The sequence below is a fragment of the Mus caroli genome, unplaced genomic scaffold, assembly GCF_978045245.1.
Source record: "Mus caroli unplaced genomic scaffold, Mus_caroli_1 scaffold_9, whole genome shotgun sequence".
Taxonomy (NCBI): domain Eukaryota; kingdom Metazoa; phylum Chordata; class Mammalia; order Rodentia; family Muridae; genus Mus; species Mus caroli.
In genome coordinates, this window is record NW_028227264.1 from 40775330 (window position 1) to 40790713 (window position 15384).

General features: G+C 44.1%; 1 protein-coding gene across 1 annotated transcript in view; it reads left to right on the forward strand.

The window, feature by feature from the left end:
• The window catches only part of Snx3 (sorting nexin 3), a 32615-nt gene extending 17939 nt beyond the window's left edge, over positions 1-14676 (forward strand). Inside the window, exons 2-4 of the mRNA XM_021174179.2 lie at positions 6018-6113; positions 12452-12576; positions 13960-14676. Of these exons, the coding sequence (XP_021029838.1) occupies positions 6018-6113; positions 12452-12576; positions 13960-14065 (327 nt within the window). The 3' untranslated portion in view covers positions 14066-14676. The remainder of the gene's footprint in view (positions 1-6017; positions 6114-12451; positions 12577-13959) is intronic.
• Positions 14677-15384: the final 708 nt, after the last annotated feature.

Here is a 15384-nt window from a genome sequence, read left to right on the forward strand (position 1 = left end):
TAAATTCTTAAGTATTTTAATACATATACATAGTGACAATTCTGTACTTTTGGTTTCTTTAAAAACAAAACCACAGAATGTGGTTTTGTGTTAATCACAGAGGTGGGGTTATGGGGCTACTTGGAACTGACTGCAGCAGTGGCAAACACGTTTTTTCCTGTTTATCATAACTCAGTGCCCTGCTGTGATACACTGAACCTCTGGCAGCTTAAAGGAAGAATGAAGGCACAGCTACAAGTTAGCAGTTTTGCTACTTTAGTAAGCCACACTCAGCACATGAACTCCAATGGTCTCTTCCCTCTCATCCTTACTCAGACTCAAAGGCCGACTCTTACAACATGGGAGTCACTGCCTTTTAGGTTATAGCAAAAGAGTTATAAAATATGTTGCTAACTTAGAGAAAGTAGAGGGAGATAACCTACAGCGTATTGAATTATTCTGTAGCTTTGGTTTGGTTTGTTGTCTGTTCTCATTTACAGTCTTTTAAAATGTACAAGTAAGCAAATACAACAGAGATTCACAGGAAACCTTCCCCTTGTCCCTCCAGACCCTCCTCCTAACCCCTGAGCTACGTCATCTCTTCCTACAAATATTCTATTCAAAGACACATTGGGACGGAGGAGATGGCTCTGTGGATAAAGTGCTTGCTGTAGAGTGTGAGAACGTGAGCTCAGATCCCAGCACCTATGTAAGAGCTGGCCTTGGTGGCACAGTCTGCGGCCCCAGTCTAGCCAGTCAAGATCCCCAGGCCTCAGTGAAAGAACTTGTCTCAGTAAATTACATTTTTATTTACTCGGTGTGTGCACATGCAGTACGAATGCACTTGTGTGCTCACTTGTGACAGGGTTCAGATATGGAGATGAGACCACAGCTTGTGGGAAGCAGTTCTCTCCTCCATCCATCATGTGGGCCCTAGGAATCATTATCAGGTCATCAGGCTTGCTGGCAGCAGCTGCCCCTACCTGATGAACCATCTTTTCAGACCATCTTTTTGTTGTTTTTTTGTTTTACCTGGCACTTAAAAATTGCACATGGTAAGGTGAAATGTGTGTTCCTGTAAGCTTAGTTCTCAAGGAGCCTGCTGCAGGAATATCAGAGTTCAGGGCCATCCCAGGGCTACAGAGTGGTTTGAGGCTAGCCCTGAGTATGCAGGGGACATGTGTCTCAGAACAACAAAAATGTTTACATAATGATATCAGCTAAATGTTTGGTTATATGTTAAAATGAAGTCTAAATAGATCTGAAACATACATTGGTTTTTTTTTTCTGATAAAAACATTCAAAATAACTTTGTGTAGCTCTTTGAAGTGTTAGAACTTATATCTAGTTCCCTGTGCCTCGCAGTGTTCACTGAGTGGCTTGCCTGCCTGTTCCTGCTGAGGTGTCTTCATCTCACTTCCTACAACAGAGTTGTTGTAGTTCATGGCTACCCTGGGCCTTTCAGCTTTCCCTTAGAGACACTTTATCATCCAGAGAGAGTCCTGAGTCACCCCTATAATCTGGAGCACACCTGCTCGTTCAGAAGACTGCCGTTTGCGTCTCAGCACCCACATTTGCAGCTCACAGCTAACTGCCCGTGACTGCAGCATCAGGGATGCAGTGCCCCTGTCCTTTGGGCACATGTACTCTCAAACACACACACACACACACACACACACACACACACACACACACTTATAATCAAAGAGAAAAATCTTTAAAAAGAAAAAAAATTCCATCATTGAGAGCTCTGAGGGGAGATCACATGGCCAGCCTGGGCTCTAGATAGAGTGAGTCCCTGTCACAGTGTCATTGTCCTGGTCAAATAGCTCAGTTTCCTGCTTTTGTTGTTTGTTTCCCTTTTTTGGGGGTATGGTTGGTTTGATGTAGTAGGGAAGGATGTACAGGCATTGCGTGAGGCTGGGGTGGGGGTGGGGGTGGGTTATGAGATCCCAGGGCTTTTCATCTATTAGGCAAGGCTCCACTGATGAACTAAACTACTCCAAGTACTATTTGTGGTGTTTTAACCACACAAATTTAGATTTTTATATCATTTCTATTTTCCTTGGTGTTTCATGAGCGTCAAGAGGGATTGTTCTGCATTTTATTCATCGTTTTAAACAATGATTCCATATTTAGCACAGTTGTCTTATGGACGCTTGGTAAATAATAGTCTGCCAACATTGGGAGGTAGGGGGATATCCAGCCGCAGGCTCTTTTTATAAACATTAAAGAAATTGGAGGGCTGGCAAGATGGTTTAGCAGTTTAGAGTGCCGATTGCTCTTCGGAAGGTCCTGAGTTCAAATCCCAGCAACCACATGGTGGCTCATAACCATCTATAAGGAAAGCTGATGCCCTCTTCTGGAGTGTCTGAAGATAGCTACAGTGTACTTACATATAATAATCCCAGCACTTGGGAGGTAGAGGCAGGCGGATTTCTGAGTTCGAGGCCAGCCTGGTCTACAAAGTGAGTTCCAGGACAGCCAGGGCTATACAGAGAAACCCTGTCTTGAAAAGAAGAAAAAAAACAAACAAAAAAGTAAATAAATCTTTAAAAAAGAAAAGAAAAGAAATTGGTAGTGGCCAAACAAGAGCTTGTAATCAAATAGTAGGAGCTCAGTAGTTCAAACAAAGACATGGCAGTTCTTTTTTTTTTTTTTTTTTTTTTGATCAGGTAAGTTGAAGTGATCTTTAATGATCAAGGTAACTTCTTTTTTAGACTTATGTGTATGAGTGTTGTGTGTGTGTGTGTATGTGTGTGTGTATATGTGTGTGTGTACCATGTGTGGGTTATTGTCCACAGGGGTCAGAAGAGAACTTTGGGTCCTCTGAAGCTGAATTTACAGAAAGCTGTGAGCCACCACATGGGTGCTCGGGATCAAACCCGGGTCCTCTGGAAGAGTAACCAGTGCTTCTAAGTTCTAAGCCTCAGGAAAACTTGATTCTTGAGATATATATATAGTACAGGCTGGCCTCGCACTTCTGTAGCTGAGGGCGACAGTTCTGAGCCTCATAGCTAATGCTGGCCTTGCTAGCTGCTCCTGAAATTAATTAGGAAAAACATTGACAGACACCTGCAGTCAAGCTCAGTATTCTAAGTGTAATGGGAAAATAATAATCTGATTGTTTATTCTTACAGCGCTAGAGAGTCTCTTTCCTGGGCAAAGGCTCTCCGGAGCATCATTAGTCGGTCACACCCTAAGCCCAGGGTTTCCTGCTAGACCTTGTCAGAACTCCAGCGTAGCACTTGTACAAGAAGAGAAATTATACCCAGCTGAGTAAACTTTAAAGATCTCTTTTCAAATAGAAAAACTACAAGCTAATATAGAAGGGAAGAGACTTTCCCCTCATTCCTCACTCAATTAGAGAGAATCAGATATAATCATGATTGTGTCAAAAGTTCAAAAGGGAAAATGGGAGGTAAAATGAGCCGAGCTGGCTCTCTGCCCTCAACATTGTACCTGTAAGCTTGATCTGTTGTTTGAGAGATTAACTTTACAGACTTCCGTACCCAGAAGTATGAAAATTCTTGGGGACCTCTTTTCACAGGCTTGATCTTAACATACTGAATAAAGAGAGCAGTTAATCCCTTTTGTAAAGTAATTTGAGAGGAGGGAATTCAGAATGTAAAATCTCACCTGCAGAAATACTCAGCTCTGTAAAGACCTTTCTATCTTTAGACACTTACAAAGACTTAATATTTTAATGCGGAAGGGTGAGCCTGGTTAAAAAGCCAGTGGGTGAAATTAGAGAGACATAATCCAGCGCTTTCTTTCTGGGAATCATCATCCCGCTCTCCAGGGGACCTGATGCTTTCCCTTCTGAGGAGTGAGAATGCCCCTCTGTATAGCAAGCCAGCGCCTCTTAAAGGCAAGTTTGACTTTTAGTATAATAAGAGTCTTGTTAGGTGCAATTTTGCTCCTAGTCATTAATACAATGAACAAATGTTGTGGTTACCTGGGAAAGAAAGCTCAAGTGCTTTCAAACCTCTCGTGAGGTCGGGTTTCATGCTTGAAACCTATACGCTGTTATGCCCAGTAGCATCTGCAGAAGGCTCCAAGCTTTAAGCTGTACAACATAGAAGGGAATACACTTTGGAAAAAATTGACACCACTACAAACTGAACTCAAGGTCCTGATGAATAGAAGGCATTCTTCTGTTTACTGACGGCATTAAAGTTAGCTAGTGAGCAGAGTGCTCGCAGCAATGGACGCCACAGCATGGTCGGTAGGTCGGTGCCTTGGTCTACACAGCAGGAAGTGCTCACCTCCAGGTGCCTCAGGGTTTTTTTGATTCTCAGCTATAAAACAGTTTTCAGTTTCCAAATGCAATACTGAATTAAGAATAAAATTGACCCAAGAGAGTCGGTAGTATTAAGTAGAACTTTAATAGAGCTTGGCATTTGCTGCATGAAGTAATTTCTGAGCTCTACGGTAAACTTTGTGACAGGGGCTTTGCACTTGATATCCCACTTTGCCTCCAGAGTACAAGGATTATAATTCTTACATGCATATTAAAATATTTTTTTTCGGCTAATGATAAAAATGGACTTGTGGTTGTGCTTTTCTTCTCAGCTAGGGATTGAATCCAGGGCCTCGGCTTTCCAGTTAAGCACTTTACTACTAAGCTGCCCCCCCCACCCCAGCCAATTCTTGTTTGAATGTTCCTTAACATTTGTTTATTTGTGTGTGAACACATGCACATGCCACAGTACCCATGTGGAAGTCAGGACAGCTTGCAATAGTTAGCTCTCGCTTTGTATCGCATGAGTTTCTGGCGTTGAATTTTTGCTTAATAGAAAGTGCACCTTTACCTGCCCTGGCCATCATGACCCTTTTGTTACTGGATCAGGAATGCTGGGGGTGCACATCTTTAATCTCAGTGCTCTTAGGAGGCAGAGATGGAAGATATCTGAGTTCAGAGTCAACCTGGTCTGCATAGTGAGTTCCAGGATAGACAGGGCTATATAGAGAGGCCTTGTCTCAGCCTCCCTCCACGCCCACCCACTCCCCCAAAGTTGGCAGAAATAGCAACAAGTAGCCTTTAGTCCAAAAATTGTGTTGCATTATGACTAACCTCCAAATACTCAGCATCATGTTCTTAAACATGCCCTCTTCCTGTAAAGCTCTGCATCGTTTAAAGACTGTGGGCCCACGAGTGCCCATGAGTACAGTAGCCAGAGAGCAGAGAAGGTACTGGATCTCTCGGAACCCGTTACAAGTGGCTGTGAGCCAGCAGCATGGTGTGGAGGGCCACACTTGATCCTGCAGGAGGACTCTTGCTCTCTCCAGCCCCTTAGTTACCCTTTAGGTTAGGGTCTGTGTTGTTTTATATGAGTCCTAATTTTCTCCTAGTGATAAATAAATTCTAACACTCCCTGACCTTTTGGGTACCCTAAGGTTGTAAATTAAGGGTACCATTTAGGGTTTAGGGAGATGCTCAGCAAATGACAGTGCTTGCCATGCGTGTTCAGCCTCTTAGAACCCCTGCTGGAAAGCTGGATGACATGGTGGTGGGCTTCTGTAACCCCAGCTTTCTGACAGCAGGATGACTCGCTCAAAGCTGGCAGGCCAGACACACGAGAATACACAGATTAGCAGCTAAAACAAGACACTCTACTTCAAAACATGGTAAAAGGAAAGAACTAACCCAAAATGTTGTGCTCAGACCTCCACGTGCACACCCAGACACCCTCTCACCCACATTCAAGAGAAGTGAATTTCAAAGGAGAAAACAAAAAACAGTTACATTTTTGAACTGGAGATGAGTCTCAGGTTGGTGTGAGGAGCCGCTGCTCCGGCCCCATCATTGCCAAAAGAAGAGTTAACTGGCCAAGGCAGAATGATAGCAAGTTCAAGGCCTGCCCGGTCTACATAGTGAGGGGTAGTCAAGGCTTAGCCTGGGTATTGTGCTTAATAATGTTAGTGTTTGTATGGTAGGTAACCATGTTTGTCACCTTATCAGTGTGCCAGACATTTTCCTCCCTTTCTGAATGTCTTAATGTTCTTCAACTTAGGAGTGATTGTTTTGCTTTCAGACAAATCTTCCTATCTTCAAGCTGAAGGAATCTACTGTTAGAAGAAGATACAGTGACTTTGAGTGGCTTCGAAGCGAACTAGAAAGAGAGAGCAAGGTAAGACTTGTTTACAGTGGAGCTCTGCTTTTCTGACTTACCATGTAACTTTAAAGCAAGCCCTGCCAGTTCTAACTAAGATCCCCAGAATGTGGGCGAAAGCCGCTGCAGGGCTCTGTGAAGGGCCCATCTCAGGCTGTACCTGAGTAGAGGACAGTCGTCCTCACTGTTCAGCGCTCTTTTTTTCTGCTCAGTAGTGCAACTGGGCCTTTGCAGCTTGACGTTGGAATAGCCCTTCTCAGTCCTTCCTCGTCCTCAAGGGCAGTATATTTTTCCAGTTTTGTTTAACTCACAGTCTGCATATTTTATTATCTCACATGTATGTAGACGTTTCATAAAAATGATGATCTTATTGTCTGATAGATGGATATTCTTGAGATGAGTTTGTGTGGGCATAGGAGACACACCTGAGAAGTCTTATATATGATATTGTTTGGGGGCTGTGCACACAGACTTAGCAGAATGTGAGGAGTTTAAAAGCTAAACCCAGGTTTTTATAGGAGCTTAGCTTGTAACACAGATATCATGAGTGGAGACCAGGGATGCATCTCAGTGGCAAAGTACATGTTTAGCATGTACCAAAGCACATCCGTCTACCAAAACCACATAGTAATCAATGGACAGGTGAATTCAGTTAAAGACTTTGGAAAATCTGGAGAGTATTAAGGAATACAATATATGGCTGCTGGTAATTGTAGAGAGAAGATCTGTCTCAAACAAGTAGAAAATAACAAACATAAAGCCAGGCATGTTGGCACATGCCTTCAATCCTAGGAGACAGAGGCAGGAGGATCTCTGAGTTCAGGCTAGTCAGTTTCAGGCTAGCTAGGGCTACAGAGAGAAACCCTGTCTCAAAAGTCAAATGTATGTACATTCATATGTATGTATATGATAAAAAATAAAGCAAATTGAACAATTTAGGAAAATAAAAATTTTAATGACCATGAAGAAGTATTTTGGTAGGCTGCATTTTTCCCCCAAACATAGCTTATATGTACACTGGAATGATTTATTTATTTTTATTTTAAGTGTATGGGTGTTTTGCCTGCAAGTATGTATGCATGAGGGTGCTAGATCCTCTTAGAACTGGAATTACACACAGTTGTGAGCTGCATGTATGTGCTAGGAGTTAAACCGGGGTCCTGGAAGAGCATCCAGTGTTTCTGACCACCGAGTCATCTCTCCAGCTCCTGGAATGTTTAATAAATGTTGCTGATTATATACTCCCCCCCCCCAGCAACTGCTTTATTAAGAGATAAATTGTGTGCTGTATACAGTTAGTGATATAATTCACCTAAGATGTTCAGAATTACACAACTCATAACCACAGTGTAGGAACTCATTATCATCAATTATCCTTTTTAAAAAAGCTTGCTGGGCCCGCTGGAACCTACCTACCTGTGAGTAATCCCAGCACTCGAGCGACAGAGGAAGGGTTGCTGAAAGTTCATGGCCTATAGGTTTACAGTCCCAGACCAGCTAGAGCAGCATGACAAGACTATCTCTAGAGAAAAGAAGGAAGAAAGGGGAAGGGAGAGAAAAAGGACTCCTGTGTCTGTCTCTGTGTCTGTCTCTAGGTAGTAGTGGCCAGTCTCTTCTCAGCTTCTCCTCCCCATCCTTGTCAACCATGTATGCACTTTATGGCCTTATGGCAGGACAGAATGCCTAGTGTTGTATGTTGCTTCTCTCAGTTTGCATGTCCTCGAGGTTTTATCCTATTGTAGCACATGTCACACTTGTTAAAGGATTTCATTTTGTGTGCTTATTATTTTGCCTCATATGAAGGCTTATCAGGTACTTGAGGAGACCAGAGTAGGGCATCAGATCCCCTGGACTGGAGTTACAGATGGTTGTGAGCTGCCGTGTGGGTGCTGGGAACAGAACCTGCGTTCTCTGTAAAAACTGCAAGGGCTTTTAACTGGCGAGCCATCTCTCTGGCCCATTATTGATTTTTATTGCAAAATAATAGCCTGTTGTATAGAAAGACCATTTTTTAATTTGCCCGATAGTTTTCCTTTTTAAAAAGATTTATTTATCATTTTATGTGTGTGGGTGTTTGCCTGTATGTCTTCTGTCTGTCTGTGCTGTGTGTGTGCAGAGAGACCAGAAGGTGTCAGCTGTCCTGAAACTGGCATTACAGACAGTGTGAGCTGCCATGTGTGTTCTGGAAATGGAACCTGGGTTCTCTTGAGCAGTCAGTGCTCTTAGCCAGCAAGCTATCTTTCCAGCTCTTATTATCTTTCTTCATTTGCCATCTTAGGAATGGAACCCAGGGACTCACACGGTAGAAGAATGCCCATCCACAAAGATAGGTACCGATCTCTAGCAATTCATCATTTGATAGATGTTTAGGTTGCTGCTGTTCTTGAATAACCACCTAGGATTATGTTGCTGAATTACATAACTTAAGATTTTGTTATTACATTTGGGTATGTGCATGTGTGCCTGCAGTCATGAGTGTCACAGACAGGACAGCTCTCAGGAGTGAGTTCTCTTTTTACACTGGAGGTAATCAAATGAGGCTTGGCAGACATGCCTTTACCCCCTGATCCGTCTTGCCAGCCCATAACTACCCCCTGCTCTCTTTGAAAGTAAAGTCTGTGTTGCCTAGACTAGCGTCCAACTCACCTTGTAGCCCAGCCAGGTTTGTCTTTCAGCTCCCATGCCATTGTACCGTATGGGCGGCATTTCATTCTCCTTCCTGCCCTCAGTGTGAGCAACCCACGGCTCTCCTGTGCTGCTTTTCACTCTTGCCTGTGTTGGTCGCATAGGGAGTGAGTGGATCACTGGGCTTTTGGTGTCCATTTGGTGGCCAATGTTGCTGCTGACCTTTTCATTTGCTCCTTGAGTCTGTATGCTCTTTGGAGAAAAGTTGACTGAGATATTTTGTCTGTTTAGTTGGGTTACCTTTTTATTACGTTGTACTATCTAAAGTGTAAAACAGTAACTCCAGGTTCCTCACCATCCACCTGCTCTGCAGTCTTTGTGGGCCATTCTACTTTGTACTCATGGACTATGCAAGCATCTTGGGAGTCCAGCCTGTTTGGAAATCTTACTCACATCATTGCGAAGAGCAACGTACATGGGTCCTTCTGTTATTTGTTTTTCTCGAAGGCCTATGCTAGAAACCGACATTCAGTATCTGTCATCATGGTTTGATTCTTTAGCTTTCAACAGTATACTTAGCAGACATCTTCCTTTTAACCCACATACAGAAACAAATACAAGAAGTGTTAGTGTTCTAGACAGGGTCTCACACAGTCTAGACTGCCCTCAAACTCTGTGTAACCAAAGATAACCTTGAGGTCTTTTCCTCCTGCTTCTACATGTTGAAATTACGAGTGTGCCCTACTACTCCTGGCTGCAGATTGATAAAAAGAATTCTGATTAACTTTGAATATATGCAGCAGTCAGTAGAGTGCTTGCCTCTGATGCACAGAGCCCTGAGTTCAGATCCCAGCACTACACAAACCCAGCGTGATGGCACCTGCAGGTAGTCCCAGTAGGAGGGCCAGAAGCATAAGGTCATCCTTAGTCACGAAATGATTGAGGCCATCTGAGCTGAAGTAAAGGCACTCTAATTCAATCTTTTCATTCTACTTAAAGATTGTTGGCTATGATGCTGCTGAGATGCTCAGCAGGTAAAGGCACTTGCCTGATGACCTGAGCTTACACAAGGGAAGCAAAGATCTCACTCCTGCGAGTCATCCACACGTGCACCTTTAGGAGTGTGCACATACATGTGCTACACACTTAAGCACACACATGCACAAATAAGTCAGCAAATGTAGCAACGTTTTCTTAATTTATTTGATACTTAAGAGGATCTTTGCTAGATAAGCCATTCATGACTTCTGTAGGTATCAAGCCTGCTACCTATAAGGTCCATTCTACTTACTATTTTGAACATTGTTAGGAAGAATATATATCTACAGAAAACAATGTCTACGTGGTGACCAAAGCTTATAATCCCAGGTGGAAGCAGGGATGTGGGGGTGGTCATAAACTCAAGGGTAGCCTGGGCTACATGAAACCTTCTTGAAAATACAGCAAAGCAATCTTACACATCTTCTTTATCTTGGATTAAGGATGATTCTTTAGTACACTGGTTCTATTGTTTTTGGTTGGGGTGGGTTATTTTGTTTTGATCTTAAATTTTGTTTGTATGCCAGGGAAGGCCCAAGTCTCTGAGAAATGGAGCTGCAGAGTTGTGAGCTGCCATTTGCCTTCTGGGAGTTAAACCTGGGTCCTCTGTAGGAGCAGCCAGTGCTCCGTGATTTTACCTGCTGAGCATATCTCCACCTTTTTTGGTTTTCTGAGACAGGGTTTCTCTGTGTAGTCTTGGCTGTCCTGGAACTCACTATGTAGACCAGGCTGGCCTCAAACTACAGAGACCCGACTGACTCTGTCTCCCGAGTGCTGGGATTAAAGGTGTGTGTCACACACACACACACACACACACACACACACACACACACACACCCAGCCTTTTTTTCCTTAATAGACCATTTTGTACGTGTATCTTCCCTCCCTGCAGGCGCTTTTAGAACTGTGGGGCAGGGTCCTTTCTCTGCTGTAAAGTCTGTGCAGGTTTTAACACTTAATTTGACACACTGACAATGTGGGAAAGAGATGTGTTGGTTCTAGCAGAGACTTCTGGAAGTAAGTCCTTTAAATCATGGAAGAGCAGATCTAGGAAGGACGGGATTGCTGAGGGTGTCTTGAGCATCTGCTTGGCTTCCTGTTCATTTCCTTGCTGCTGTTTTCTGTTGCCCCCCTCTTGTCTGTGTGCAGTTGAACTGGTCCTTCCATTTTTAACTTGATTGAGTTACTAGTATAGGATAAGTTTGTAAAGAAACAGAGCCTGCGACAGAGAACATGTCTACAATGCCGTCGTCACTCCAGAGCCAGAGGCAGGGAGCATAAGTTCCCGGGGCTGCACAGGAAGGACCCGACTAAAAGGACCAGGGTCATAGAGCTGAGCTCCTGGTCTGGGGCTGCAGCTCCTTAGGTGGGGTGCTGCTTAGGGTTACAGCCCCTAGAACCATGGCAACAGTTGTATTTTGGTAGTGTTTGTTTTGTTTTAAGACCGGGTCCCATGCTAACCTCAGTCTCTCTGTGGTCGCTGAGGCTGGCCTTGAGTTCTTGATCTTCTATATCAGTTTCCTTGCTTGCCTAACATTGGCAAGGCCCTGGATGAAGGAGGGAGCACAGCTCAGGTGTGAGACTCCAGGATGGACAAAGGAACTGAATTATATAGGTAGGTAGGTGCTGGCTAAAGGAACCAAATGTCTTAGAAAGTTCCCAGCAGGGGAAGCTGAGTCTGTGTATTCCATTCAGTGGGAAGGACTGGGGAATTCTGAGAGTGGGAAAGAAGAAATGATAGTTTTTGGAGAGAGTAGAAAAGGAAGTTTGGGGGAAAGTTGGTGGCTTGTGAGAAGATGGCCACAGTGCCTAGGATGGGCCCCTTCACACACAAGTCAGAACGGGCAGCCCTCCCTGGGTGAAGGGGTTCTTGACAACAGCTACGCTGCACAGAAAGAACATTGTGCTCTTTAGCTGGGGCTTGAGTTTGGTCAGCGCTGAAGCATCGTCTTTCCCACGTAGTATTAGATGTATTGAGAGGCTCAGGAACCTTTGTCTCAGTCCCAAACAACAGGATGTTGTCTCTGTATAGTTCTTTGATAAACTCAAGAAGAAACCACCTTGAAGAGCCTTGGTCCTGTGGACTGTGGACTTCTCCACATCCATAGCTGGCCATCTGGCTCCAGAGCCATGCCTTTTTTTGTTTGTTCCTTTGTTCCTTTGAATTGGTTTTACAGTGCTGAGAATTGAACCTGGGCCTCACTCTTGCTAGGCAAGAACTCTAACACTGAACTATACTCTCTGCCTTCTGTGTTTTCTTTTCAGTTGTGTATTTAAACGTTTGTAGGTAAAATGGCTGTCCTTGTGAGGGTATTCTTTGTCTCCTGACTTGTGTTGTGCCTTATACTTTTTTTTTTTTTAGGAAAAGATCTCATTATGTAGTCTTGGCTGGCCTGGAACTCACTGAGATCTGCCTGCTTTTGCTTCAAAGTGCTGGGATTAAACGCATATACCACACTTGACGCTTGACATATACATGTTCTTACTACATTTTATTTAGTGTGTGTGTATGCATGCACGCACACACATGCACATGTGTGTGGCCACATGAGCGCCACACTGTATATTTGGAGGTCAAAGACAACTTGGGAGACTTGGTCTCTTGTCCCACCTTGTGGACAGCTATGTTCTGGTGGATGGGTGTGGCTCCTGGGCTGGCATCACCAGGACTCACTTTGTTCCTGTTGTTTTAGGTTGTAGTTCCCCCACTCCCTGGGAAAGCATTTTTGCGGCAGCTTCCTTTTAGAGGAGACGATGGAATATTTGATGACAATTTCATCGAGGAAAGGAAGCAAGGGCTGGAACAGTTCATAAACAAGTAAGTACTTCCACCCCTGTGGGGGCAATGCCTTGAGGCCCTGCTGGTCAGCTTTTATTTATTCAGTATTTTATTTTGTGTGTTTGGATGTTTTGCCTGTATGTGTCCCATGCATGCTGGGAATCGAACCCAGGTCCTCTACAGGAGCAGCCAGTGCTCTAACTGCTGTACCATCTTCAGCCCTGACTACATGTCATTTAAAGTTAATCTAAGTCCACGCCGCCCTTCCTTTTAGCCACTTCCAGCCTTTCTGTCCTGTCTAACTGAACTGAAAGTACCCTGTGTTGAACACCATGTGATAAGTGCTGATGCTCTTGAGTGCTTGCAGTGAGGCTTGTGTGTTGACCTAAGTTTTATCTTTGTTGTTCTTAGATAATTTATGCAAACTACATTTAAAATTGCATCATTCAGAAAGTAGTTTTACTTGTGATTCTGATTTAAGGTATATTCTCATGTAATAAAATGTACATTATATTTGCAATCATTTTGTTTGATTGCAGGTAGCAGTATTATCAACGTGTTTTATGTAAAAGTACGTTAATTTTTTTCATGGCAAAATGTTCTTTTGAAAAATAGTAAGAAAGTTTATTTATGATCGTTATTTAGTAGCTGTTGATTGATAAGCTTAAACCAGTATTATTCCCACCTCCCTTCTCTTTCTTTCTCTCTTTCCTCCTATAAGAGATGTGGCCCAGCATTGAGGAAGCTAAGCAGAAGTGTTACAAGGTCACACCCAGCTGGGGCTGCAGGGAGGAGGAAGGGGGTTGGGGAGTGGGGAGAAAGAGAAACAGACAGACAGATTGCCTGACTGTCTGAGCTCGGGCCCTGCTCACTGTTGTCCCTGGGCCGGGCTGCAGCAGTCCTCTGAGACCGCAGCCCGACACAGGACCCGGTGTAATTATGTGCCAGCCTTGAGGTCTACCCGGCTAGCCAGGACGTAGAGGAGGCGGCTGTGTGAGCTACACATTCATTTTTACTAATAATTTGGTTTCTGTGAGAGGTGAACAAAAGCCTGTAACTTTGTTATCTGCTCAGCACACAGCCTCTGTGTACACGTGCATCCACCCCAGTGCTTACATGGCGGATAGGAGATCATTTACAGAGTCCTTTCTTCACTTCTACCATGTGAGGTCCTAAGGACCATACTCTCAGGTCATCAGACTTGGCTGAAAGTGCCCTTACCTGCTGAGCCATCTTACCACGTTCATGAACCAGAGGGAAAGACCATTGTTTGATAGCATAGCTTATGGGTTGTCCAGAGTAATGCTTGCATCTAATAAATAGTGCACATTTCCTAGCCTTAAAGTGTGTTTGTTTTGACCCCTCCCACCACCATCTTTAATAAACAATGGGCTAAAATTTTGTTTTTTGTTTTATTTCCAGGGTCGCTGGTCATCCTCTGGCCCAGAATGAACGTTGTCTCCACATGTTTTTACAGGATGAAATTATAGATAAAAGCTATACTCCATCTAAAATAAGACATGCCTGAGTTTGGTGAGAAGCAGCAAAACCCGAGACCATTAATGATTCATCCGCACCAATGAAGAAGTTGTAACTAACTAGCATGCTGCACAGACACTGGCATAGCATGCCCTGGGTACACTAACACTCACCTGCTCTCTTTCCTTTCGTTTGTCTTGGCAGTTGACAAGGCATTCATTTGCTTTAGTGAAACTCCCTCGCTCCAGCCTCTCTAAGTAGCTCTTCCCGCTGTGTCCGTGTGCACACGTAGCCCCACAGCCCCGTAGAACCTGCAGTGTCCTGACTAAAGCTGCCGACTTGCTCTCATTTGCAGTTTCTGTGTCATGTTTGCTTCTTGAATCTGATTGACTAGAATATTTCTCCCCCCTGCCCCTTGATGTGTGATGTCACCACCTGGTCCTAATTTCTGTGCAGGAGCACGACACCACTTGTCTCCAGTGCCACACATCCGAGGTGTACTTTGTGTGCAGAATGTCTCTTCCTTCTGGCCTGTAATCCCCTTCCCATGAAAGATTAATGAGGGAAATCTTTATATTCTGTATAAAAACAAAATCAAATTTATATACTAAAATCATTTGTCTAAAATTTAAGTTGTTTTCAAATAAAAGTTGAAATGCATTCCTGTGTGCTCTGGTTGCACGGCCTGCAGAGCCTGGTGTCCGTGCTGTCCTGAAAGCCTCCTTCCCAAGAGGGTTGTGTACTTCATTCCAGAACACCGTCCTCTGTAAAGGCAGCGGGCTCAAATACACCGCCACCCTTTGACTGGGGGCTTTAAACACTGGAAGGGCTTCCTTGGCTTCCTGCCTTGTTGGGGAGGACTCATGCTGACAAATGCTGTGTAATCTCGAGGCACTCTGTCGAAGGTCTTTAGTTAGCCAGTAGCGCACCTCCTGTTCTCAGCAGCTCTTCCCCAGGCAGAGGAGTGACTTGCTGGAACTTAGCGACCATGTAGGAGTGGCAGGTGCCGGCTCTCTGTCATTTGGCTTGTACTGTCGGCACGCCGTGTCCTTTGAGGAGAGAAGAACACAGCCTTGCAGCCTGATGTACATAAATCACAAGACCAGAAAATACACAGCTTCTTGCTTCATGACGTTTTGACCAGACTTAACGCAACTGGAATGAGGTTCATAGTTTGAAACAGTTTGGGATTCTGCCGTGATTGGGTATTAGATTCCAGGAAGAGCAACCCCAGAGCATCTTCTCTGGAAACATGGGAGTAACACAGACTGATCTCAAAGTCAGGCTCTTACTGCCTCAGCCTCCCAAATGCTGAATCCCAGGCATGGGCCACCACACAAGCATGAGAGGAAACAAGCACAGGCTTGG